At 48.8% G+C, this 22,969-nt stretch overlaps 1 protein-coding gene and 1 long non-coding RNA gene across 3 annotated transcripts; both read right to left on the bottom strand.

Moving 5' to 3' along the window:
• Positions 1-5,993: 5,993 nt before the first annotated feature.
• Positions 5,994-10,803, bottom strand: LOC115078220. 2 transcript variants are annotated; one of them, XR_003853086.1, is made up of 4 exons: positions 10,464-10,803; positions 9,860-9,984; positions 8,486-8,568; positions 5,994-7,730 (listed from the first exon to the last, which is right to left on the bottom strand). It is a non-coding gene; the product is annotated as an uncharacterized LOC115078220 (long non-coding RNA). The 2 variants fall into 2 exon arrangements; XR_003853087.1 differs by lacking the exon at positions 10,464-10,803 and adding an exon at positions 10,098-10,216.
• Positions 10,804-15,209: 4,406 nt separating this feature from the next.
• PEX11B (peroxisomal biogenesis factor 11 beta) lies at positions 15,210-22,815 on the bottom strand. The gene is made up of 4 exons (XM_029579494.1): positions 22,548-22,815; positions 19,171-19,286; positions 18,746-18,947; positions 15,210-17,988 (listed from the first exon to the last, which is right to left on the bottom strand). The coding sequence occupies exons 1-4, from the start codon at positions 22,601-22,603 to the stop codon at positions 17,607-17,609; spliced, it is 756 nt and encodes a 251-aa protein (XP_029435354.1). The 5' UTR covers positions 22,604-22,815; the 3' UTR covers positions 15,210-17,606.
• Positions 22,816-22,969: the final 154 nt, after the last annotated feature.

The raw sequence follows: 22,969 nt of genomic DNA, 5'->3' as shown, positions 1-22,969 counted from the left end.
GGGAGGCCCCGCCTTCCTTCCTTTCATTGGAAGCCCAAGGAAATCGCAGTGTCGGGCCAACTTTTTTCTTTTCACTTACCCGCCGTGCCTCGGCCTGGTAATAATTTTTGACCATTCCAGGGGGAGGCAACAGGAGCAGGGCTACTCCATCGCTAGGGCCCTTGCTGAAGTGAGACTCGATGACACCACGGGGGGGAAACAAAATGGCGCTCCCCTCGTGGGCTGAACTGCCGATTAAAGGGTGACAGAGAAGGATTCTCAGTAACAGAAAGCTCTGCCAGGGCCTGCATGAAGGGGCGGCAGCTCTCCTTGTGCTGCTCTGCTTAAATGCGTAGCGCTAAGGGTCGGCAAACGCCTCGGTGTTGGGGACAGCTTCATAACAGGACATATCTGACTGGCTTTCGAGAGCCAGCCAGGTCACTCCCTTGGACAGCGCTGTCCTCTGCATCTGACCACCAAGCGAAAGCTGGGCAGCCGTCCATTTCCATCCCTCATAAACGAGTCAATATTTAACTAGGAGGAATTCGGCCCCCTCTGAGGCAGGAATGCAGTGCCCAGGAGGGTCCTATGTGCAAACACGGGCTTTGCAATTAATAGCAAGGGGGGGTGGATGACACTCTGGCTGGCTGATACACACGTTACCGTCATAGAAGTCAGTTACCTGTGTCCTGCACCCCACACGCTGTCTTTTGCATGGTGAGCAGATGCCAGAGCTGGCTAACCAAAACATAAAGGAAGATCCTGGCCCTTCTACACGGCCCCCTGCTGTTCATGGCAGGGGCTGTTGCCGTTTCCCTCTGTGCCAAAATAAAAACACGCCTTCATTTCAAACCAAGGCAGCAGATCGGGTAGCGGGAGGGCCAAAAAAAAAAAAAATCACCATTTTCTGAGCATGAGGAGAGAGGCGAGGGATGCAATCCCCACCTCTAACCTTTTAAGTGCTGCAGTTTTGGCAAAACAGCCCTGTGGGGAGGTAATACTGTTCTCCAACCAGATTCACAAATAAAGTACAGGTCTGCCTCTGGAAGGGTGAGAGCTGAAGGTCCCCTGCAGAGAAGAGCAGAAGGAATCGGATAAAGCATCACTTAATTGTCCATTTGGGACTGAACAGAAAAGGTTTGCTTGGCTACCTCGTCGTCGTTGCTTGCCGAGAAGGCATGGGGGCATGCGTTTGCCAATCCCTCGATTCCCCCTGACCAGGAGTCTTCACGTACAGCCCATGCCATCGTTGTATTGTGCTCCTACTATCTGTCTGGAAGGGGGTCTTTTAGCCACTCGATCGCAAGACTTGGGGGAGGGGGTGGGGGATAGGAGCAAGTTCCGTTCCTGAAAAATACATTTGCAAAAATCTCCTTTGGGCATCCGGGTATCAGAGCAATCTCAAGCCAGACCTTGCTATGGTGGCCAGTAGAGAGTTTTTGAAGCCAGTGCCCTGGCTCGAGGAGGGAAGGGGGGGGGGGTCAGGAATTTCACCAGGACGTCTGCATTCCTGGAGCGCCGCCTGCCCAGTCACCCACAGAGGGCTGCGTGCCCTATCTCTGCCATCGCTTGCCCACCTCCCTCAGTCTGCCTGCCAGCGCTGCGCCGAACAATGGGCCTGTGGCACTCCTTCGTTTCAGGAGCGGAAAAAAGAGAGTAAGGGGTTGGGGAACGAAGCAGCCAGAGCGCCCTGTCCTAGGCTCAAGGTGAGGGTGGAGGGAGGGGGCAGTCATCTGAATATTCCCCATCTATCGTAATTGTTTCATGAGGACGACAATGGTGGCGATGGCGTTCCCGCCCTTACAGACATCTTTAGCCACAGGGGTTGGAACTGGAGGAGCCGTAGCACCTCCCTGCTTGAAGCACAGAATTGCTGATTTTTCTTATACATGGGGGGGGGGGGGTCAAAGGGGAGGTTTCTGCACCCCTTCCTCCTTCAACTATAAAATCTGTGCCAACGACCCAGCGGTTTTGCCGGAAGCATGGTCAGTGAGCCGTGCGCGATTCACCCGGAATCCCCGCATCTGAAAGGAGAATTCCACGGGAATTATTTATCTTGGTCATAAGAAGAACATAAGAAAAAGCCATACTGGGTCAGACCAAGGGTCCATCAAGCCCAGCATCCTGTTTCCAACAGTGGCCAATCCAGGCCATAAGAACCTGGCAAGAACCCAAAAACTAAGTCTATTCCATGTAACCATTGCTAATGGCAGTGGCTATTCTCTAAGTGAACTTAATAGCAGGTAATGGACTTCTCCTCCAAGAACTTATCCAATCCTTTTTTAAACACAGCTATACTAACTGCACTAACCACATCCTCTGGCAACAAATTCCAGAGTTTAATTGTGCGTTGAGTAAAAAAGAACTTTCTCCGATTAGTTTTAAATGTGCCCCATGCTAACTTCATGGAGTGTCCCCTAGTCTTTCTACTATCCAAAAGAGTAAATAATCGATTCACATCTACCCGATCTAGACCTCTCATGATTTTAAACACCTCTATCATATCCCCCCTCAGTCGTCTCTTCTCCAAGCTGAAAAGTCCTAACCTCTTTAGTCTTTCCTCATAGGGGAGTTGTTCCATTCCCCTTATCATTTTGGTTGCCCTTCTCTGTACCTTCTCCATCGCAATTATATCTTTTTTGAGATGCGGCGACCAGAATTGTACACAGTATTCAAGGTGTGGTCTCACCATGGAAAGATACAGAGGCATTATGACATTTTCCGTTTTATTCACCATTCCCTTTCTAATAATTCCCAACATTCTGTTTGCTTTTTTGACTGCTGCAGCACACTGAACCGACGATTTCAATGTGTTATCCACTATGACACCTAGATCTCTTTCTTGGGTGGTAGCTCCTAATATGGAACCCAACATCGTGTAATTATAGCATGGGTTATTTTTCCCTATATGCATCACCTTGCACTTATCCACATTAAATTTCATCTGCCATTTGGATGCCCAATTTTCCAGTCTCACAAGGTCTTCCTGCAATTTATCACAATCTGCTTGTGATTTAACTACTCTGCACAATTTTGTGTCATCTGCAAATTTGATTATCCGGACTCTCGACTAGGTCATGTTTTCAGGAGGAGGCCAGTACACAAACGAACCCGGCTCTTGGGTCCAAACCGCTTGCAGGCGGCAGTCAACGAATATTCGTTTGCGGATTTAAAAAAAAATCCCGAAAACCGGAGCAGGCCGAGAGAACCCCCAGAGCCGGAGGTTAGGTTTTCCCGATCTTCCTGTGAACGGGTCGGGCCAAACATTTCTGTGGGGTGCAGGGGAAGTGAACCCTGCATTTCTCAGCCTGTCCCCCTGTCTCTCTCGTGCCACACACTTTACATGGGGGGGGGTGTGAACGATTTGGCGTTTTGAAATGGGCCTCCTGGATCCTAGGCGAGTTCTGTAAAAGCGGTGATCCGAGTGTGCTACCTGCGTTCTTGCGTGATGCTGTTGGGGGGGGGGGGGGGGGGCCGCTTCCCAGGTGACTTGCTCAGCTCCTCACCTGCTCCTCGGCATTTCACAGCCACCGCAGGCTGGGGGGGGGGGGGGGGGGGCTTGGCGGCAGCTCAGAGAAACAAGGAGAGGCGAGAACAGGGAGATGGGAAAGTTGCGTGCATTGAACGGTAATAGATACACAAGCGCTGTTCCCTGGCTGGGAAGACTGTGCAGGCCGCACGTTTTTCCCCCCCCCTGGGTAGCCAGCTGTCGTGAATCATCTCACTTCAGCTTCTTTAGCCCACCCACAAGCCTGGTGGCTACTCTCATTGATTCCCTTTCCTTTCACCCACCCATCCCTCCTCACCCAGGAAGGAAGCTAAGGCCGCACAGTCCCGACACTCCTTCTGGGGAGGGGGAGGGGGTGGGGAGCGGAAGCACACGAGATGGCTCGGGCTCACACTGTGCTGCACAAGTGGCCATCTTTAGCTGCCTCCCTCCCACGTGTGCTGCTGTTTACCTGCGGCAGAATTGCTCGTTCATGACATTCCTAAGATGCCACAAGGACCTCCTCATGCGTCCAGCTAGATGAGAGAAGGAGGGGTGTGTGTGTGTGTGTGCCTGTGTGTTTATAAGTCTGTGTCTGTTCAAGCATAAACTTATAGGGACAAACATCCGCCTCCCCCGGTGCCCCTTTGCACAGCTCTGCGTACACTGCTGGAAATGTTTACGTGGCCAATAAAGGGCTGAGCAGGGCATTAGGGACTTCACCAGTGTCTTTAAACCTCTTTGCCTGGGACTCCCGAGGCAACGGGTAGGAGCTGAAGCAGGGGCACAAATAAAACTGATTTATAGAATTCAGTAATCCGCTTTGACATGGTGAAAGGCCGTGAATAAGTCAATACAATAAAACACAAATGAAGCTTGGGACTGACACGGACAATGAGCACAGAGTGTCTGCAGCACCAGCACAAGGCGGCTTTTTTCTTTTTTTAATAATTCGATCCTCACCAGAACCCTTCTCGTGCTGGGGTTTCTTTAGTGTCCTGAGAAGATGTGACTCTGCCATGCCTGCTGTTACCATGAGGCTAGGGCACATCAGGGGATGCTGCTTTGCCGTTGCTCGTCAGAAAACGCCTGTGTGTGGGCCTCACATCAATACATGAATACAACACAGATAGCTAAAGAGAAGATCTTTATCAGAGCCCATGCCTGCATCGCCCTGATACATGTAAAGCATGAAATCAGCACAGATAGCTGAAGAAAGATCTTCATAAGAGCCCCGTGCAGGCATCTCACTGATACATGTAAAGCATGAGTACAGCATAGACAGCTGAAGAGCAGATCTTCATCAGAGCCCCATGCAGGCATCACATTGATACATGTAAAGCATGAATACAGCACCGACAGCTGAAGAGAAGATCTTCATCAGAGCCCCGTGCAGGCATCACATTGATACATGTAAAGCATGAATACAGCATAGACAGCTGAAGAGCAGATCTTCATCAGAGCCCCGTGCAGGCATCACATTGATACATATAAAGCATGAATACAGCATAGACAGCTGAAGAGAAGACCTTCATCAGAGCCCCATGCAGGCATCACATTGATTCATGTAAAGCATGAATACAGCATAGACAGCTGAAGAAAGACCCTCATCAGAGCCTCATGCAGGCATCACATTGATACATGTAAAGCATGAATACAGCACAGACAGCTGAAGAGCAGATCTTCATCAGAGCCCCATGCAGGCATCTCACTGATACATGTAAAGCATGAGTACAGCATAGACAGCTGAAGAGAAGATCTTCATCAGAGCCCCATGCAGGCATTGCACTGATACACATAAAGCATGAATACAGCACAGACAGCTGAAGAGAGGATCTTCATCAGAGTCTTGGGCAGGCGTCACACAGATAGGTAAAGGCATGAATACAGCATGGACAGATGAAGAGCATGCGGGCGTCACACCGATACACATAAAGAACTAATGCAGCACAGGCAGCTGACATGGGGAAAGGAGATTTCGCAGAAACAGGGGGGCATAACTCGAACACTGCTCCGAGACCTATTCAGTTAGTTCAAAAAGCTGCTGCACGTGTCTTTATCTGGTGCTGAATTTCATGATCACATAAGCTGGCAGTTAATCTCCGAGCTTCTCAATGAATGATCATCTAAGCTGGGTGAGCTCTGCCTTAAAAATGTACAGGCCACCACGTGCTCTGCAATCTGCCTGCACGAACTGAGTGTCTTGAGGTCCCGACTGTGAAGCTGCCACGATGGGGCTTCCTCTATCACAGGACTGATCCTGTGGAATTACTTTCCGGATGAGATTAGGTCAGAGCCTTCTGTCAAGTCTTTTGAGAGGGCTTTAAAAAACTTTCTCCTTTAAGAAAATTTACGTAGGCGTACAGCTTGCTTATTCCTCTTTTCGTATCAGATTGCTGTTTTTGCATGAAAGTTATTTCATGTGTCCATGTTGTTCTTTTTTTTTTTATGTACATGTTACTGTACACCACTACGAAATGTATGATGTTGCAGTATACAAAGTTTAATAACCCATAAATCATACGAGTGAAAAGCACACACCCCTTTTATTTAACGACAGACTTGAGCTAATAGTGCAGGAAGTTGGCTCAGGCTGGTGAAGGGACACTGGCTGGGTACAGAGCCAGCGATCTGTGTTATTTAATTCTCTCACATCCTAGCACAGCCAAGGTCAGAAAGCCGGAAGCAATTGGGAACTCATGTGGAGCTTTTCCATCTTTATTACTGCCCTTCCCTGGGAATTAAAGCTCTCACTGAAACCAGAGAAAGCTGTGGCTTGTGAGCCTCTGCTGCCATCTCTTCCAGCCATCACTGGGGCCCTACCAGTCTCTCCCATCACTGGGGCCCTACCAGTCACTCCCATCACTGAGACCCTACCAGTCGCTCCCTACTCCCATCTCTTCCAGGCATCACTGAGGCTCAACCAGTCGCTCCCATCACTGAGACCCTACCAGTCGCTCCCATCACTGGGACCCTACCAGTCGCTCCCTACTCCCATCTCTTCCAGCATCACTGAGGCTCAACCAGTCGCTCCCATCACTGGGGCCCTACCAGTCTCTCCTATCACTGGGACCCTACCAGTCGCTCCCTGCTCCCATCTCTTCCAGCCATCCCTGGGACCCTACCAGTCTCTCCCATCACTGGGACCCTACCAGTCGCTCCTTACTCCCATCTCTTCCAGCATCACTGAGGCTCAACCAGTCGCTCCCATCACTGGGACCCTACCAGTCGCTCCCATCACTGGGGCCCTACCAGTCTCTTCTATCACTGGGACACTACCAGTCGCTCCCTGCTCCCATCCATCCCTGGGGCCAAAAGTAAATTTAAACCTCCTCTCTGCCTTTAGTCATAAGTGTTTATGTTTCTAAAGATATGCATCTTTCCTTTCTCCCCCATATTACTGGGTTCAGTAATGCAGGATGTTTATGAGGTTAAATTACTTTCCTAAAAGTGAATGTACCTACTGCATGTACTGTTTTTCTTGAATATTGTGTATCAAATTATGAAAATCAATAAAGAAATTAACAAAAAAAAAGAACATCTGTAGCTGTATAAAAGGAGAGATGCTGGGCCGATTTCAGGGTTCACACTGGGTACTTCCTGTGTGACCCAGCTACGTGACAAAGTTCATGCAGCCTACTCAGCAATCACCGCTGCACCAAGACACAGGCTGCAAAATAACCTGATTAGTCCTGGCTGATGGCTCGGGGAAGGCTTCTCTGCCTGAACTAGAAGTCATCACGAATCTGACTGGTGACAGGGTTCATTGCAAGCTCACGCCAGCATTAATGCACTCCCACCCAATCGCAAGACGCAGGCAATGAGACCACAAGGAGAACATCAAAGTGCTGGGAATGACTTTAGCAGTATCCGGAGCAGCAGCAGTTCCTTCTCAGGGACAGGAAGGGTGAAGTATCAGGGTAACACCAGGCGCTCGGCCTTATATTGAGGAACTGCGATGAATTCGCATTGTGGTTTGTTCACGGTCATGAATACAATAAAGCAGACCCTTAATATCTTTTTAAGAAGGAAGGCTGGCTGAGTGCTACTTGCCTTGCTCCGTCTCTGATGAAGGCAGGAAGTACTCAACCATCTGCTCCGAGCACACTGCAGCTATCTCGACTGCTAAGCCTGAAGAGACTCAGATTGAGATACACTGGCCTGCATCTTGCCCACTGCCAGACTGGTTCTTCTTCCCGGCAGGCTCCGCAGGTCACTTTGCGCTCTAGTCACTAGCAGGCCCATCTTTCAGAGGAGACGCCATCTACAGAGAAAGAGAAAGAGGCCACCTGCCTTACTGGGATTATGTATAGTGCAAGAGGCCCAAACTCCAATCCCACTTCTGACACCAATGAGTGTGTGACATGCAGCTCATCGCTTCCATAACTCTGCCAGCTTCTCTGTCACAGGAGAACCATACTTCCCATCACCTGCTTATCCAGGTGACTCAACCAGCACTAACTTCAATGGCACCACCCTCTTCCACTGCTCTGAGAGCCCTTCACTAGCAGCTCAGGGTATTCAAGGTCATGCTATTAACCTCCTTGTGCTCACATCTGGATTGTAAGCACTTGGAGGCTGGAACCTTGCGGCCCTGCATTCTATTGTGTGCAGAGCTATGCACAATGAAGATGCAGTAACAATATTTATTATTTTTACTGTCATAGGCAAGCTAGTGTGGGATATGGGGCAGGGCTAGGGGAAGGAGTGTTGCTGATACCGCTGATCCCTGACTCCCTGCCTGCTTCCCCCATCAAAGCCCCAGCTTGCTCTCCCTAGCAATACTAATAAGCAGAGCTGTACATCAGCTCCATAATCAATGCAGGCCCTGAACTCAGCCTTGGGGACTTATGAAGGCAAGCAACCAAATGCAGGCCTGCAGCGACACCTGGTGGCAAAGCAGTGTATTGTCACCCACACTTCCCAGTGCATTTTCTAGGGCACTTAGGGTACTTAGTTATGATAAGGGAAGGCAGTTAGCAATGAAATGAGACCTGCAGACTTCTACCAGTCCCTTACCTCATCTGCCAGCAGATCCAGGACTGGGGACCGCTGCTCTGGCTTTTCCACCGCCCTTAACACAGTACTGTTAACTGCCACCACTGGAAAAGGAGAAAGTACAGGGTTAAAAAAACAATGCTTTTTAAGCCATGGTAAAAGTCTCTTTTGGTTTTTGCAAGTTGGCCCTAGAGTATCAAAATTCAGTTTGTAAAAGAAAATCCTTGCTGCTCCTTGCAGTGTTTCCTCCAGAACATCACAGGTCACCTCTGATCAATTCAGTGGTTGCAAATACTTTCGGTGGGTTTTTGTTTTTGGCACATCCAGTTACTGCAGGGTGAAAAGAGCATTCAAAGCTCAGGGGGTTATCAAAGATTACTGGCACCCCTGAGCTCTGTGCCCTGACCAAGGGTGGGCAATGCAAATTTAATAGGTCAGCAGCTGGGAGTCGCAGAACGGACAGCGGCACAAAAAGCAGAGGAGGCATTTCTACAAGGGGAATTCAACTTAGGGCTGCCACCTCACTCCACATCAACCGAGCAGGCCAATCCAGTCCTGGTTTTTGCCCCGCTGCATGCAGGGAGTTGCAGTTCTGCAGTTCTTAGGGAGAGTCAAGCAGTAAAATAATCAGAACTGCAACTCCCTGCATGCAGCGGGGCAAAACCAGGACTGGATCGGGCTGTTATCGCCTGGGATGAGGCGGCAGCCCTGGACTTCAAAATCCCCACAGGCACCAAAGATACTCCAAAGTTCTTCTGAGTGCCAGGGCCCCGAAATTACATTTTCTTCTTTTGTTTTCATTTTAGGGTTGGTATAGGGGGCGGGGTCTCCCAATCTCAAAGACAGGATGGGAGGAGTGGGAATGGGTAGAGACAATGAAGTCCAGAGTGAGAGGTTTCCAAAGCCCTTCTGTGACTTTAGGACACTTTATTACAGATTTTTTTTTTTTGTGGTGGGGGGGGGGGGGGTTTGATATTGGTCCTGGCATTGGATAGAGACAGGCGGGTCTCAAGGAAACATGGAGAAATGGTGAATGCTCGGAGAGGGAGACACACATACAGGGACGTTTAGGTTACACGCGAGATGCTCGTTCCCCTTCCCAGTTCTACTGCATTGTGCCTGCCGTCTCTCCTCCTCCGCTGCGGTCTCGCTCAGCGCTTTCCCTCCACGCTCTTCCGCGGCCGCCTCGCACCTCTCTGGGCCAGAACTCTTTCCCCTTTTCCTTCAGCGTCCACCTGCCGGGCACCCCCCCCCGGGTCAACCTGACCTACAGCCCCGGCGCGGCAGGTCAGGAAGCACCGCTCCCTTACGAACAGCAGCCGATGCATAGCCCGGAACGTGGCAAGCGCTGGTGGGGGACCCCCACTCGTGGCTCCATGACAACGGGCAACTCACCAAGTTTCCGCAAACTCCCTGGGGTGATTTTTGGCATGGTGGGAGGTCACAGACAGATGGACAGCTGGATGGACACAACCCTGTTTTCTTGCAAAAACAAAATTCGACAATCTTGGCGTCAGCAGCTATGCAAAAAACAAAAACAAAAAAAATCTCTTATGGACTGAGACAAGGAAGCTATGAATTTTGCGCGGCATGGCACGGTTTTCTTTGTATATACAAAAAGGTGTGGGCTAACCTTAGCTTGGGCTTTTTCCTTTCCTAATCTTATTTTCTATAGATGCACATATAATCAAATTCATTTCATTCTTGTCTTAGGTATACCCAAATTTTAATAGGCACCATTTGACACGTCGGATATTGTTCTAGCGACCCGAGTATAAATGACATGAGATGGAGAAGCAAAAAAAAAAAAGAAAATAGACTTGCTCAGTTCCATACAGAATAAACAGGAGACTAGGCAGCCGGTCACGTGAGAGGCTGGGAAAACAGGACATCAAAGGGAGCTGGGAGCACAGCGAGACCTCCAGCAGGAGCCCGTCCGCTTTCAGATACAAGGCCTGATTTCAGATCACCCTGCTGGGACAGCGCGGGCAAAACTCACCACTGAAAGTCACGCTCTGCAGCCACTGCTTCTAAAAGCATCTCCCCCCCCCCAGCACAAGGCAGCCAAGGGGAGCAAATAAACAAGTCCTTTATAGCAAGCACAGCATCAACTCTCCTTGGCCTCCTTCTACCCAGCCGATCTCCACGGCCCCTGCGGGCAGAGAGATGGCAGAAAGAGCGGCGTCCCGCAGGAGGCCGAGACAGCCAGTGCTGGCGCACGTGCTCCCGCCAGCAGGGGTCCACATTGTCTCGCAGACCGAGGGGGCGCGGGACTTTCAGCCTTTCGCTCCCACGTTTCGCAGTCTGGTCGCTAGCCCACGTGAAAGGCCTTCGCACGGGCACCAAGTCAGGTGCTCGGGGCAGGGCTATTCTTCCTAACAAAGACACCCCCCCCCCCTCCCAATACATTCTGATAAAAGCGTTTAGGAAAACCAGGACTGGATCCGTTTCTCAATGTTAACCTGGTGAAGGGGACCGGCTCCGGGCAGACCCCTCCTTTTCCACCTGGGACTCAAGTGTCCCAGGTGGACCCCTTTCCTGACCTTTCTCAAGGGATTATTTTTGGGTTTTTGGTTGAATTTTACCTCTCCTGATCTACGGGGCCTCCGTGCCAGAGGGACGCCCTGGCACGGAGGGCACTTTCTCTTGGCTGCCACCAGGCACTCAGTCTGACGGTCGAGGCAACTGGCCGGGGACAGTCCCCTTGACTGCGAGTCCCAGCTAAAAGCGGAGCAGTGTCCACCGGCCGGGTGGAGGAGCTCGCCCGCCGGTGGGCAGTGGACAGGACACTCTGCTCTCCCCCCCCAGTTTGAGTTACTCCTGAACAACTCCTGTACTTGCCAGGTACTTGTGGCCTGGATTGGCCACTGTTGGAAACAGGATGCTGGGCTTGATGGACCCTTGGTCTGACCCAGTATGGCATTTTCTTATGTTCTTATTTAAGATCTTTAATTTTGCATTATAGTTTACTTTCTGCACTTTTGGGTGTCCTTTTCCCTCCCCCCACTACCGTCCTCTAACGGAGGAGTGGTAGAGGGTCCTTTCCTATTCCCCCCCTCCCCCCATTTAAGAATGGTCAGTTAACCTGGCTCAGTTGTCAGCTGTAGATAAGAGGGGGGGAGAGAGAGAGAGAGGCACCAAGCTGATCCAGGCCTGGGTTTGGCCCCATTGCATGTATGGAAATGTAATTCCCCCTTTTCTTACAGAAATGAGAGCTACAACCTCGTGCATGGTATGGGGCCAAACCGGAAACCGGATCATCTTAAACAGCAGAAATGGAGCCAATCGACAACCTTCCCTAGGATTCGGAAACAAAGTCATTCCAAGCCAAACTCGGACCTTTATGGGTAAGGTGTTTTCCTTACTGTGAATACTGGGAAAACCTCACACTCCTCCTATGGATAAACGCTGCTGAATGATTCTTTTAGTAGTGGTTCGTCATCCAGTCAGGTGAGAGGACCTTCATCAGGCAACCTGGGTAAAGAGCTCACCCCCCCCTCCCCCCGAAGCACGAGTGTAATGGTGGTGGGGGGATGCATTTGGGCAAGTGCAGTGCATTTAACCCGCTGCATTGCCACCTCCACCCAGTGCTGGGTCTGTCCCATTGCATGCAGGGATCTGTAGTTCCGATTTCTATTCCCCCCATCGATTCCCCTGCGAAAGCCCCCACCTGGGTTGAAACCACCACAACGAAGGCCGTTGCTTTTGCCTCCCCATACTAAGACTGGGGCTCCGGCCTCTTCACTACGGGCGAGACTCCCAGGGTGGCCATCCCAGCAATTCCTCTGGTACTCCCCTCTGCCACTTCCTTTTGTATCTGTGTAAGCGAACATGAGTCTCCGAGGGGCTGGCTGAGAGTCCTCCTAAGCTGTTTAGATTGGTCAGGAACACGGTATAAGCCTACCACATGCTATAGGCAAATGGACACACAAACCATGCTTTTTTTTTCTTTTTTTTTAAATAATTGTTATAACAAGAAACAGAGCAAGTGAAACTTGCAGATTACACCATCCTTGACATGAGGATGGGGCAAATTTCAAAATGATGCACAAGGCATACAAACACAGAGCAAGAAGTCACGTTGCACACACAGCTGTCTTGGGATGCTATTTACACCTGCACCTCCTGATATGTTTCGGTTTATGTCGCTGTCCGTCTGTCGCTGCTGGGCACCTCAAAGTAAAATTTCTGCCTTGGGGAAGATGCTCCACCCTGAAGAAGGACCAAAACATTGGGTGTCCGAACACTAGCTGTGATCAATTAAATTTGCCGATGTTTAATATAAGGGGCATCCTGAGCTTTCGAAACATCTCAAGAAAGATACAGCAGAATTAGAAAAGGCACAAAGGGTGACCAAGATGATAAAGGAAATGGAACGATTCCCCTATGAGGAAAGGCTGAGAGGTTAGGGCTGTTCAGGGGAGGGGAGATATGAGAGAGGTCTATAAAATGATGAGTGGAATGGAACGAGGAAACGTTAATCAGTTGCTTACTCTTTTGAAAAAGTACAAAGACCAAGGAGGACACACAATGAAGTGAGTGGGTAATACATTCAAAACTAATAAGGGATGTATTCAGCATTCGAGGGGGGGGGGGGGGGGGGAGAGCAAGCAGATGGTGCCCCCATGGTCAGCTGCCCCTAGCTGGTTCTTGAGCAGATTGCAGGGCCGGCTTTGGGAGTGTGTGAGCTGTGCAGCTGGACAGGGTGCCATGCATGAAGGGGGTGCTGCCCTGGTGGCAGGCCTTTCCCCCATTCTACAGGCAGAGGGAGAGAGAGGGGGTTGGGTCCTGGGTAGGAGAGGAGACGGGGGAAAGGCTGGAGCCGCCACCACCACCGCCATTAATAGAGGGAGGGCTGTGCCAGAGCTGCCACCGGTGAAGGAGGGAGGAGAGGGGCATCAATTTCAGTTTTCACACAGGGTGCCAGTTAGCTTAGGGTAAATCGGGCAGAGACTGGATGGACCCGTATGGTCTTTATCTGCTGCCAGATTCTCGGGTTCTGCTTTACCCCAACAAGGGCTCGCTTGCTGCCCTACCGAAGGCACCAGGGTAAGGAGGGAAGACAACGAGCAGAAAGTTACAAAACTCTGGGATATATTTATATATTTGGTATTTTTAATGTGCAGCTTCCTTTTCCCGTGCTTCCTCTCGGCCTGCCATGCTCTGCACAGCAGGGAGCTACCGCAGCAGAGTGCAGGAAGTCAGCTCGGGGGCAAGGCTTGGGAAAGCACCGCAGGGCCTCTGAATCCTTCAAGAGCGAGTTCAGTGGTAGCAGCACATGGGGATGTGGGACATGGGCCGCCTCAAAATCAGGGCACAGCGACCCAGGTCTAAGGCCGCCCAAATATCAGGACATTACAGACAGCAGGAGAGAGACCGGGGAACCCCTTCCATGCTGGTGCTTTACCTTGGTAAGCACCAGCATGGAAGGGGTGTCCAGCATGGAATGCTAGCAGTGTCCAGCAGTGGCCAGCACGGCAAGGATCTAACAGTCTGAGATCAGTTCACCTGGTAAAAAACAATTATTCTCATTGAGGATTCTTCTGAGTTTAGCAGCGGTGCCACCTCCAAATCTCCAGCTGGCAGGGTTTGATAAAGAGAGAGTGTGTGTAAAACATGGCAGTAGCAGCTGAGCCCGTGTTACTTAGCACAGGCCACACCAGTCCCATGGCGTGCACGGATTTGTACTTCTGATTTGTCTAAGGCAGCCAGGACCTTACATCCCCATGCATGGGATAAAACCAGCACCGGTAATCACGCGTGCTTCTGGAACTCATCAAACTGCTTTTTGGAAATTCATGGATTTTCCCAGTTGGGAAGACTGGAGGTCTAAGCATCCCCGTAACATTGCACAACACTCAGCACACCCACACACACACACATTTGTGACTGAGGCTGTGCCACAGCATCTCTAGAATGGATGGTACAGAACGTGCATCTGAGATGGCACAAGAGCAGGGTGGAAACGCACAAGCGTGGATTGTATTCAGCAGGCAAACCAACTGCAAGACGCACAATGGACAATCTAGGTTCTCTGCTTAGGACTCGGCCTTGTCCGGGCCTCATGCATCCTGAGGGAGCAGCTGTAAAGGGATTGTTTTATTGAAACTGGTTCGGAAGGTTGATTACAAAACTGGTCATGGGAGGGGTATCGCTGATGCCAACATGATAAGCCACCACCCAAGAGACCCCAGTTTGCTGCACCTCTCTTCTCAGGCCCGAGGAGTCTGGATGTGTTATGGAAGGGACGTCTTCAAGCTCTGAAGTCAACTTTTGTAGGAGCGAATTCCCGGTTGGCAAAAGTTAGCACCAATGGGCTTTATAGAAATCAAAATGCAAAACAGAACGACTCTTGGATCTGCCCCCTTCCTATTTCAATACCACAGGCCCTGCTTGGGTTCCAGGCTTACCCTCCCTCGCTTCTCTGCAGCTCAGAACCCTTTGGTCTTGTCCCAGATTTTCTGGAATGCGATTACTGTTGTTGCCCCATCACTTCCATGGGGAAGCTTCCAGGAGCATCCACTACCCTCTCTGTGAAGAAATGGTTCCCGACAGCCATTAAAAGTCTAGTTGCCTTCCCCGTGAACTTCGGCTCATGCTTGCCCTGTTGAACAGATTTCTTTCCCTACAGTTGATGAGGGGGGGGGGGGGGGTGGTGTGAAATCAGATGGCCCTGCACACCCACCCATGAAAGTAGGAGGCCAGCACTACCTGCTACTGTAATAACTTCCCCACAGGCTCAAAATTATATTAGTCATTTGCAAACTGTTTATTGCCATTTTAAGTTGAAACATTTGAATATTTACAGGGCTTGGGTTACAGTATTTGCAGCAATCATCTGACAATACAAAAAAAAAAAAACTGGACTGCGACACTTCGCAGGTCATTTCACAATGCAACAATACCACAGGTTAAATCTTAATGGCGAGACATGGCACTTGGTGCATACACAGGGATCACCAAAGCAAGCATTTAACAAATTATTAGCCATTCATTTTCCGGAAACTGCAAAAAACAGTATCATGAAAGCACTGGTAAAGTCCTAGGATATTTTACTGACCACAAGAACCCAGGGCTAATGATCCATAAGTGTACAGTGGCCACGGGATTTTCTAACAAGAGTTGGCTGCTAAGTGAATTAAACATACTTTTAATGCTACAATAAACCAGCTATTGTGAATCTTGCTACCTAAAGTCTCCTGGTTTTGCCCTGATGCTAGAATGGACCAGAACGGTATTGCATCACTGGATAGGCTTGCTACAAGGGATTATGCCTCTTGCAGCCCCTCACCTCTTGTTTTGCAAAGAAATATGAAAGTTACAGGGTCATCCTGGGATGCCAGCTCTGCAGGGACAGACTGGGCTCTCTGGTTATTTTAAAAGCAGAAGCTTATTCAATCACAGCATATTGGGGGGGGGGGGGGGGGGGGGGGGACTGTCTCGGGGTGTGATGGGGAGTTGTTGGGAATCCAGGACTCATGCAATCAAGCGCAGATTCACAGCTTTCCACCTTTCGCGGTGCAAGGTTAGACTGGCATCCTTTGGTGAAAAAGAAATTCAGGAGCAGTGAATCTCAAAAGCTGATGACAGCGAGGCTAACTGTAACACCACACCTATGTCCACAAACACAGCGCTATACTCCGTAATCGTACCACCAAATTAATTTTAAAAAGGGGAGGACGCTGCCATGTTCTGGAGTCTGTGTTGGCCCTGGAGAGAACCAGAACCTCTGCGGGCCGCGATACCCCTTATCGGACCAAGGCAAGAATTCTCCTGGGGCAACGATGAACGTGGGTGATCTCTGGATGATCCAATAAAACGATATCCCATTAAAGGCCAGGAACCTCATGTTTCAAGGGTCTACAACTCGGCCAACTGAATGGAATTTTTCTAAGCTCCCAGTAACCTCCGACTGAACTCAAGAGTTTCCAGGACAAGGCATGCTTTTGCTTGCCTAAAGAACAGGGTTCTTCTTCACTGCTAAAGTCACGGTGAAAACAGGAGATGGAAATCACAGCATCAAGTATTACCACAATGGCAAGGGAAACGACTAAACGTTATTAGTGCAGTAATGCAGACAACAGGGTGGGGAGGGGGAGAAAGATGGACGCATTCCAACACTCTGCCCAAGAGAAGCGCAAACATTAGCCAGGGTTGCCACCTCTCTCAGGCCAACCCAAACAGGCTGATCCCAGCTCTGGTTTACCCCCGGTACATGCAGGGACATGAGAGATCCTGCTTTTTACTTCGGGGGACATCTGAAAGGCACTCAATGCATGCAGTGGGGCAAAAAACCAGGACGGGGGAATCAGCGTCTCCCAGCTGACCCGGCGGCAGCGGGCCTCGTCATTAAATATCTCGCTGCTCCCTGCGCTGAACCGAGCTCAAGCGTGGTGCAGGCCCGTAAGGCTGGCTCCAGTCTCCACGTCGGAGGCACATGCTGTTAGGTTACAAGCTGCACTGAAAGGAGTCACAGGAGAGCAGGCAATGCAAAATGGTTTTTACATTTATTTTTGTTAGCATTTTATGGGATTGAAAAAAAAACAAAAAACAAAACAACCTTAACTACTCGTTCTTCCTATGAAGATATTAGCAACAATGAAATGGACAAGAGAAGATAAGTCCTAGTTGCTGGAGCCCACAGTTTTCTCTGCAGTGACAGTATTGGAAGACTCAGGGGCGTAAGAGCGGACTTCACATCCCCCTCTTCTGAAGAAGAAATGCTCAGCCTTGCCAAAATGACCCTCCCAGGAAAGAAATGCACACATGACCATTCTAATAAGAGGGTCTCTGCCCACTCCATTAACATATGTAGTACAAGACGCCAAATTAAAAAAAAAAAAATAGAATAGCCACAGGAAATCTGTGGGCAACACCGTGCACAGTAGTGGGAACACTTTCGAAAATGTGCAACTTTTCAGCAGTCTCCACGACTCAAGTGAAAATGATGAAGACCAGCACTGGGCCATATACTTCAGGTCTTCATGCCCAGGTGGTCTGAACACCATACATAAAAACCTCAAGGAGCCGTGAGAGAGCCGCGGTGAAGGCCCCCGCAGCACTGTCCCTGGCTTACCAGTCTCGGGCCGGTAACCAGTTCTCTCTAAGCAGGTCACGCCGCCATCGCCAGGTGTCTGCGGCTTCAGGGTTTCAGCTTCAGCCACGGGTGCAGGATCGTGAGGATCGAAAGCACGGAGGAAGTCAGACCACACAGCCCCACAAAGCCGGCGTTTGTCCTGTAAAGCCCCAGCTTGTCCAGAGGGATGAAAATATCACAGGCGTTCTTCAGGAGATCCAGGAGTAGAGGAGGGTTGCTGCGCAGCACGTGGCAGAGGAGGCGCAGCTGGACCTGGAGGCGCACTGTCAGCTGTCTGGCACTCCCCTGTATGCCCTCGCTGCCGCTGCCCTCTCTCTCCACCACCGGTGTGCCTTTCTGCCGCTTCCCGCAGGCCTCCTGCTCCATCAGAAGCTTGATCTCATAGGCGTCCCGGGTCAGGCTCATGATCAATGCAAACAGATAATACCTGCATGGGAAGGAGGAAAACAGCTGGCATGAGAAAATTCCTAGATCCCTGCACTTGCTCAAGGCTAGATTCTTGTGGCATAGCATGTGGCATTCTGTGACAGATCTGTGGCATTTTAAAGACAGTTTTCTACCTAGGGCTTTTAAGGTATTTATTTGCATAAATGTTCTCTGTTAACTATTCTTTCATAGAAGAAGTTGTTTTTGTACCTTATTAAGGCAATCATGATTGGGCTGTCTGCCCCATCTATTGAGGTCTACATTAAACTGGCCCAGGGTAGTCTCCAGAGTTCTGAGCAGGTTGGGGTAGAAAAAGCAGTGATTCTAAACTACATTTTCTCTCTTTTTCATGCAAATATTAATGTAAAATAACCTATGTATGAGAGGATATACATAAAGAATGCTAAAAAGGAAAGACTTTGCGATAAATATCTGCATTTGCAGAATCACAGAAAACTAGGGATTTGCCTATTAATAAAGGTTTCTGGATGCTAAGACCAGCGTGTGGAAAAACCTTAGCAGCCTCCTTGATCTTTTGGCAAGTGACCGGCGATGACACCTTGCCCAAAGCCTTCCTTGCACCCGTGCTCATCTGCCAAAGCACCAGCTATTTCCCCCTTGAGCACAGATGGGTACATATTTACGAGCAGACATGCACCGTATTTATTTGACTTATGCTCTCTGCCTTTCAGACACTTCATGGCGGATTGCCTTCCGTTATCGCCAGTGAAAAAAACGGAGAATGAAGACAAGGTCACCTGAACGAGCGCTGGCCCCACTTGTCCTGGTCCACTTGGCGGACCAGGCCAGATCTCCCCGCCCACAGGATGTTGTCACATGCGAAGTACATGACTCTGTTGAGATGGCTGACGGTGATGCAGAATCGCAGGACCACGTCCGACAGGTGAATGGCGCGCTTGGCCGCCTCCAGGGAGTCCACCGAGTTACCAAGTCTGAACACTAGAAAACAAACCATGGACAGGCTTAGGTGAACACTAGGGATGAGAAACAGAGTGCAAAGAAAGTCTATTCTTCACCACCATAAGGAATCCTTAAAGTTGCTTTGTGAAAAAAAAAGATGACCTCTGGCAAGGGCTGCGCCATTGGGACTATGCCCTACAGGCACACCCCAAGGTCTCTTTATCCACCACATCTCAATGAAGATCGAGTAGGCTCTACTTACACTTGCGCCCCAAGCTCATATGTGCCTCCAGCTGTTTGATTCGGGCCACAAGCTCGGCACTGGCCCCATTCTTCTGCAGTGCATGGCCAAGGAAAGTGCAGGCGTACTGTGCTGCCCTGCGGAAGAAGAGAAGAGAGGGTAGGCACAGAAACTCCCAAGATGGGAACTGCTTCTCAAAAGCCAACAAAACTTCCAACAGTGCGGGGGGGCAATCAAGACCTTCCCCCCCCCCCAAACGCAAGGAGTTCTGCTGCACGTTAACAGAACCGAGGGAGAGCTTCTTGCACTGGGCTGCAAAATAAGGTACTTGCTTTCGGCTGATCAGGAAGAGCCTTTTCGCTAATAGTTCCTGGACCACTTGATCTGCCGCAATGATATTCTCGTGCTGTAAAACCATGCACGCAAAAGAAGCTTTCTGATTAGCTTAGTCCTTCAGAAATGGCAAGAAGATTTGTTTCTGGAATAACTGAGAAAGGGAAGTTTTTATTTTCTAAAACCATAGAATTTGATAAGGCCCGTACAGTTCATCTAGTCTCTGCCCAAATCAATTTCTGTTGCATTGCCATGGGTTCAGCAGCTTAATTTTGCAATTTTCCCCAAAAAGGGCACTTTACCACACAGCATCATGGTCCATGTCTTAGCACTCTGCATGAACTTGACTGGTGATCTCACAGTTCACACAAGGAGCACCATAAAGCTCCTTGTTCTATGTATAAAAGCAGATTTGTTGTGGAGCCTGAGGACACCAGGGTTCTTTGCAGGCCATATGATACCTTTTACTGGACCAGCTCAAGAATTATCCAAAAAGGATCCTACTCAGGAGTTTTAGAGATCACTCAGAGCCCCATCTTCCGCTTATATGGTCAGCTCTGAACAAAGCTGCACCATAGTAATAGGAAGTAATTCCTGTGTTAACAATATTCTGCTTTTAAAAAAGGAAACTATTTTGTCTGTAGAATAACATCAGTGGGGACCAGGAAATCATCTCTGACTCATTCTGTAAACAGTATTGCTGAAAATGGTAGAACATTGTTACCTTACAGAGTGTGATCATAAAATATAAGGGCTGAAATGAGATAAGAGGGCTTTTGTACCAGGAATTGCTTTTCCAGGAAAGAGTATATCAAAGCTTTAACAAGTTGCTCTATTCTTATAAATAATAAAAAAAAAATCAGTTTCTTATGCCAGATCAGAAGACTGGAAAAATATTAGCACATCTCTACTACTAAAATTTAGACAAGCCATTAGTAATTTGAAGTACTTGTAACTTGGCAGTAAATAAAGTTCCCTTTCAGTTATATAGGCTTAGGGTGAAATCAAAGATTTAACAACCTTGCCCATGCAGAAGGAAATACATGCAGCCTCTGTACAAAGTTCATTTAAAAAGCAGAATGTGATTTTGTTTTAACAGCAGTGTGGAATCCTCTGATAGCAAACTCCTACCTGTGATGAAATAGCCCAGGGGACTAGCTGGAATAATTGGCCAATAAATTAATTTGATGGGATCGATGACCATCAGTCCAGAGAACCAGGAGATTCCAAAATTTGTGTATTGATTCTCTAAATCCTCCTTTGGTAAGGAGCTTTGAGCGTAATTCACTAAGGTTGCTCTCCAACTCTGGCAAAAAAAGCAATTTCTCTTCTTGAGCTTAAAATTATCCAAACATATCTGGGTATTATTAATTGGTCAAGGTGAAATGTACCTGCATGACCATCTCCATGTGACTACTTCCAGTCAATAACAAATGCCTTCTTTTGGAATACACAGTTTAATTTCAGTGTTGCTCCTTTCATTATAGCACAGCAGTCGGTAGCACTGTTGGATTACTGAGACAGAGCTTCCCACACCTGTCCTGTTGACCCCCTCAACCAATCAGACTTTCAAGATATCCACTATAAATAAGCATGAGATCAGTTAGTATAAACTGGAGACCTGCTATGTGCAAATGTATCTCAGACATTTTTTTTTTCAGCTATCCTGAAAACCTGACTGGCTGCAGGGTAACCAGGAAAGAATTAAGCAGCCCTGGACTATGTGAAGGATTGAGGAAACTGGGACCCAGGTGAAATAGTGCTATTTTGCTTCAAAAGCCATGTCCCATCTTTATGAGTAAAAGAAAAGCTCTTATATCCTGCCTTTTGCTAAACACAGACCCAAGGTAAAGACTGTTTAAAAATACAGACACCGTTTCTACATCACCAAGAAAAATAGATACATCCTGCATTCACATTACATGAACTAAAAAAATGCATGCAATTGCTTAAAGTGATTTATATTCTATATAATCTTTGCCAAGTTTGTGATTACCCTAAATTGCAGTCTAGGGTACCAAAGATACTCCTTTATTTATTCACCTCTTCCTCTACCAGCAATTAATCTAGAACCTCTCCCTTCCCAAAAAGACCTTGGCAGGATCCTGGCTAGGAACACCAGTTTCCCCACTTCTTTTCAGCCTCCACAGGGGATGCCACACATTTTAACAGATACGGTCCAGGACAAGACCGCATCCATTCCTTCCCCTAACTGCACAAAGCATGGTGCTAAAATGGAGTTCACTCAGAGGAAAGAAGGATAATGCAGCAAGGAGGTCCTGGAGCCACTTCTGCTCAATATCTTTGTGAGCGATATTACAGAGGAATTAGAAAAAAACGTTTTCATTGACAGTAAGATGTGCAACACAGTGAACACCTCTGAGACAGAAGGAGATGCAATCTAAGAAAGCTTGAGGAGGGATCTAATAAAGTTACAGTTCAAAATGTGCAAAGTCATGCATCTGAGAGGTAACAATCCAAGGTAGAGGGGGGTGGTACTGAAATTCACTAATCAAAAAGCCATATGAAACGAGATAGGGAAACATTCAAATATAAATAACGCACAAGAAGCAAAACTTTTCCAGTGGAAAGAATGTGCTAGAACTGAGGACCCCAAATCCAGTTCTTGAGGGCCAAAAACAGACTGCTTTTCAAGACTTCCACAATGAGTACGCATGAGATAGATCTACATAAAATTGAGGCTCGGCATACAAAGCTCTCTCATACCTACTCATTGCAGAAAACCAGACCAGTCTGCAATCCTCAAGCATCGAATCTGGGGATCTCTGCTCTAGAACAGCACCCCAGGTGCAACATTAACAAATATTTCTTAAGAAAGGGTGGGGGATGCATGAAGTGGCCTTTCAGGGGAGGTGGTGAAGACAAAAACAGTAGTACAGAGGATCCCCTGCTGGCAAAAAAGGGGAACCAGTAGCATTGCACTAGGATTGAAATTGGTAGAATACAGGTGGGCCTTATCCGCTGCCAGATTTAGGTTCCTGTACATGTTTTTGTCTCCACACACATCCCAACATTGCCCCCTCCGTCTGTTAAGCACTTCCTACCTGAAGATGCGCTCCTTGGCCTGGCTTTGGGCATTGAAACGCACCCAAGACTCCATTCCTCCTCCTCCCCGGTCACCGGGTCACACACCAGACCGGTTCACTCCGCCTACCCCTCTTTTTCTCTCTCTCTCTCGCTCGCTCGCTTGCTCTCCAGACACTTCCGGGGACGTCACGGCGTCCACGGGCGGACAAACTTCCTGCCGCGAAGCCGTAACTCGGTGCGTGCGTCCAACCCCTGACGTCGGCGGTGTCATTCCTAGGGTCGCGGAATGAGCAGGAGCTAGAGATACAATTGTAGTAATTAAATAATGCTAACATTAATAATAGAACTAAGCATGGATATTAACCTTCGGTTTACGATGTAGGGAGGGTCTACGTAAAGAAATTAAAGTTTAAAAAGCACAATTAAAATTAAAAGGATC

Source organism: Rhinatrema bivittatum, chromosome 16, assembly GCF_901001135.1.
Source record: "Rhinatrema bivittatum chromosome 16, aRhiBiv1.1, whole genome shotgun sequence".
NCBI classification, from domain to species: Eukaryota; Metazoa; Chordata; class Amphibia; order Gymnophiona; family Rhinatrematidae; genus Rhinatrema; species Rhinatrema bivittatum.
Note: the sequence above shows the minus strand (reverse complement) of the source record. Positions and strands in the feature narration are given on the sequence as shown.